This window comes from Dendrobium catenatum, unplaced genomic scaffold (genome assembly GCF_001605985.2).
Source record: "Dendrobium catenatum unplaced genomic scaffold, ASM160598v2 fragScaff_scaffold_249, whole genome shotgun sequence".
Taxonomy (NCBI): Eukaryota; Viridiplantae; Streptophyta; class Magnoliopsida; order Asparagales; family Orchidaceae; genus Dendrobium; species Dendrobium catenatum.
Genome location: NW_021318711.1, coordinates 865,487 through 869,321, shown reverse-complemented (window position 1 = coordinate 869,321; position 3,835 = coordinate 865,487). Strand labels below are relative to the sequence as shown.

The 3,835-nt window shown below is 37.4% G+C and overlaps 1 protein-coding gene across 1 annotated transcript; it reads right to left on the bottom strand.

The window, feature by feature from the left end:
- Positions 1-146: 146 nt before the first annotated feature.
- Positions 147-3,151, bottom strand: LOC114579246. Its single transcript, XM_028693261.1, has 4 exons — positions 2,666-3,151; positions 2,246-2,374; positions 1,518-2,128; positions 147-1,170 (listed from the first exon to the last, which is right to left on the bottom strand). The coding sequence occupies exons 1-4, from the start codon at positions 3,149-3,151 to the stop codon at positions 147-149; spliced, it is 2,250 nt and encodes a 749-aa protein (XP_028549094.1).
- Between the last annotated feature and the right edge of the window lie 684 nt (positions 3,152-3,835).

Genomic DNA, 3,835 nt, shown 5'->3' with positions numbered 1-3,835 from the left:
TTAGAAAACATAGTAGGAAAGCCATACCACTTAAGAACCTGAGGAAGTGTTATCCATCCCATACTATCATACGCCTGTTCCATATCCAATTTAATAGCCATCAACCCCTTCTTATTCTTGGATAATTTGAACTAATGAAGAACCTCCTAAGCCAAGAGACAATGTTCTGATATGGATCTTCCAGGAATGAAAGCTGCTTGCTCTTTAGACACCATCTTGCCAATAACTTTCTTCAATCTGTTAACTAACATACTAGCCATGATTTTGTAATTAGTCTGACAAAGGCTGATAGGCCTATAATTTGATGGAATCAAAGGGTATTTTACTTTAGAAATCAAAGTAATTAAAGTGTCCTTCCACTCCTTATTTAGAATGCTGGTTTTGAAAAACCGGTTGACATCACTCCAAAGAGTATCCCAAACAATACTCCAATAGCTCTTATAAAAAGAAGAAGTAACTCCATCAATACCTGGAGCCTTGTTGTTTCCATGCTGAAAGATCGAGAGCTGCAACTCATTGACAGAGAATTCCTCATTAAGCATCAACATATCTTCATCGTTCACCTTTTGGCTTTCATCAACTAACGGCCAACCCGTCAGCTCACATTTCCTATAGTTCCACTTCTTCTCAAAAAATTTAGTGAAAACCTTCTCAATTTGATCTTCCTTCACTTGTATCATATTGAGCTCATCTTTGACCTGATTAATATGGATTCCATTTCTTCTTGCCGAAGAAAAATTCCGAAAAAACCTTGAATTCGTATCTCCTTCCTCATGCCATCTTACTTTTGCCCTTTGATTCCACCAAGTAGATAGACGCCTCAATGTAATATTCAGTTCATGAACATATGAATTTAGAATACATCTATCCAATCTCTCCCAAATCCGAGAGGTCCCCTCCTTGTTATTACACCAAGTAAATCTTGGTCCAATACTTCCAATATCATGAAAATATGAATTTACCATAAAGCTCTTCATCTCCCTAGGTCCTTTTGAAAACAAGAACCTTTTGCCTCCTCTCTTTTCCTCCTTGTTATTGATACAATTAAAATCCCCTCCAATAATGGAAGGAATTGAATCCTCCATAAAATCATGAAGTTGATTCCACAAGCTCCCCCTTTCCTTACAACATCTACTCCCGTAAATCGTTGCAACTTTCCACGTTCCCAAGCTGGGAACCGAAAGACTACCCACAATTGCTTGAGATTATGCCTCCATAACGTCAAAAGATACCAAATTCCTGTTCCATAACACCAGAATGCCTCCTGAAATACCCACAACAGGGTAATGAAAATACTCCCATTCCTTTCCAATAAGATAATCAACATCTCTTCTATCAATGCTAGACAATTTGGTCTCCATAAGTCCAATAAAATACACATTCTAATCTCTAACAATGTCCTTCAAATATAGCGAGGCTTCTTTTTTTTTAGCCCCCCTACAATTCCAAAAAAGAATGGATGACATTAAACAAGTGCAGATGGTCTCTCCCCATCCTTGGGGTTCAACCTATCATACCTTTTCTTCTTCTTATAATCCAATTCCACAGGTCCCAACGATCTCAATTCCTTGGACAGCCTAACCTTGGCAGCACCACTATGTGAACCCAAACCATAAATACTGATATTAGCATCCATACTTTCCCGATCTCTTACATCTATTTTATCAGTTTCAGCATGATTCCCCATACATTCTTCTTCAATACTGTCACTCAGCACTGCAAATCTATTGGTTAGAACATTATCTGAGTTCTTTTTCCCAACAAGATTTTCAGTTTCAGAAGAAATATTTGGAACCAGGACATTATGTCCAGCAACAGTACCCTCCTCATTCATCATTTTTATTTCTTTCTGCAAATTAACCTTCTTATTAATATTTCCCCTGATAGCAGTGCTGACCCTATTAGCATATATTCCTTTTCCAATAACATTACCTCTGTTGCCTCTCTTATTTTTGAAGTCAACATGGATCCAAGGACCATATTCGGAGCTAATCACATAAGTTTTACTGTCAGGCACAACCTTCTCACTGTTATCATTAACTACCTCCATCTCCTTTAAACCTTGATTCTGTATTCCAATGGCTACATTTTCTAGGCAGATATCTCTATTATGACCCACTCTACCACACTGATAATAGAGAAGATCAATTTTTTCATATTCAACCCGTTAGAAGAACCTTCCAGCTGAGCCATCTACCCAAACACCATTCAATAATTTCCTCTCCAAATCAATCATCACACATACACGAGCAAACTCCCGTTTACCCCAGTAGAAAGTGTTGCTATCAATGTACATTGGCGTGCCCAAGCAAGAAGCAATTCTTGCAATATTGTCCTCATCCCAGAAATACAGAGGCAGGCACGGAAGTCTAATCTAGACTGGTGCCGAAACTCCTTTAAACGTATTCGGATCAAATGTTGTCGACCACCTATCCATACCAACAATGGATCCGTTCACATACCAGGGTCCACCGTTCAGAACATCTTCAACCACCTCACTCGTATGGAATGAACACAAAATCCAGTTCATACCAATAGACGTCAAGTGGAATCCACCAAATTTTCTCCATTGCCTTCTCAATTATGTATTACAAATCAAAAAAGGCACATTATTACCCAATACTTTAATCACCACTTAGTTATTTAAAATTTGAGAATTCTTTGCCTCCATATCAGCATTCAATTTAACAGCAATGCCATCCTTTGAAAATTCAACGTGATCTCTATTGAATGATATCTTGATTGGTTTCGGTTTCGACCAAGCTTCAGCAACCTCATTAATCTTGTTCTTCTGGATTTCAGGATCTACAGAATCTAAACTACGATCCTCCAAATTTTTAACCTCCTTCAGAGCTTCCACCGATGTCAAGTCGTCTTCGATATTACGCCCTTTAAGAGTATCAAGAACTTCAGAAAATTTGTTCACACGAAGAATTAAAGCATTCGAAGCCGATGGTTCAAGAATTGCTAAACTTGGATTTCTTTTCACACCCAAACTTTTCTTCCCAACCATACTTTCGACCAACAAATTCTTTCCCTTACCATCAACTGGAACTTGACGGCAACGGGGTACTTCTCCTTCTCTGATCATAATACCATTCAAACCTCTACCATTGGGACGTAGAGATCCGCTTGGTCGCAGAACGTTCATGATGCCGCCAAAACAACGCCGGTGATCATCCGAAGCCACCACCACCGATCGCGGAAACCACACGAAAAATGAAATTAAAAAATAGGAAGATGGACTTTCTCTCTCTAGAAAAATCCAGATGTTCTCATATAATTACTATATATTCTTTCAGACTTTATAAAATTTTTTAATTATGATTATTACTATGTCTTATCTCTATATTTAAAAGTCTATAAGGTGGTTCATTATTATATAACCTTACTATGCCATTATGATAGACCAAAGAGTCTCTATTTATAAATCCCGGCCTAGAAAATGGACCCTTAGAGAGTATAAAGCTTGGCAAAGGTTTTTTATCAAAAGATGTCCACAAGAATTTAAATTTCTTCAAATCACTAGAGTGTAAGAAAATAGGCAAAAGTCTTCTCATCTAAAAGACCTCAAAGAGCATGTTGATTTGGAATCCTTTATGGCACCCTTTTTAGGTAAGGCCCACACTAGAGGTTCCTAAATATAAGGGCTTATTATCATAAGAACAAAAAAAAAATAATAATAATACAATAAATTATAGTAAATACTAGCCAATTCGATATATAGATATATTAATGGTACTCTATTTCATCTAGGGGTAATATCTTTCGAGGGCCTTCATCTTGAACTTTGGTATTCCATGATGAGGCTACTAAGCATAGTTTGGAGATCATA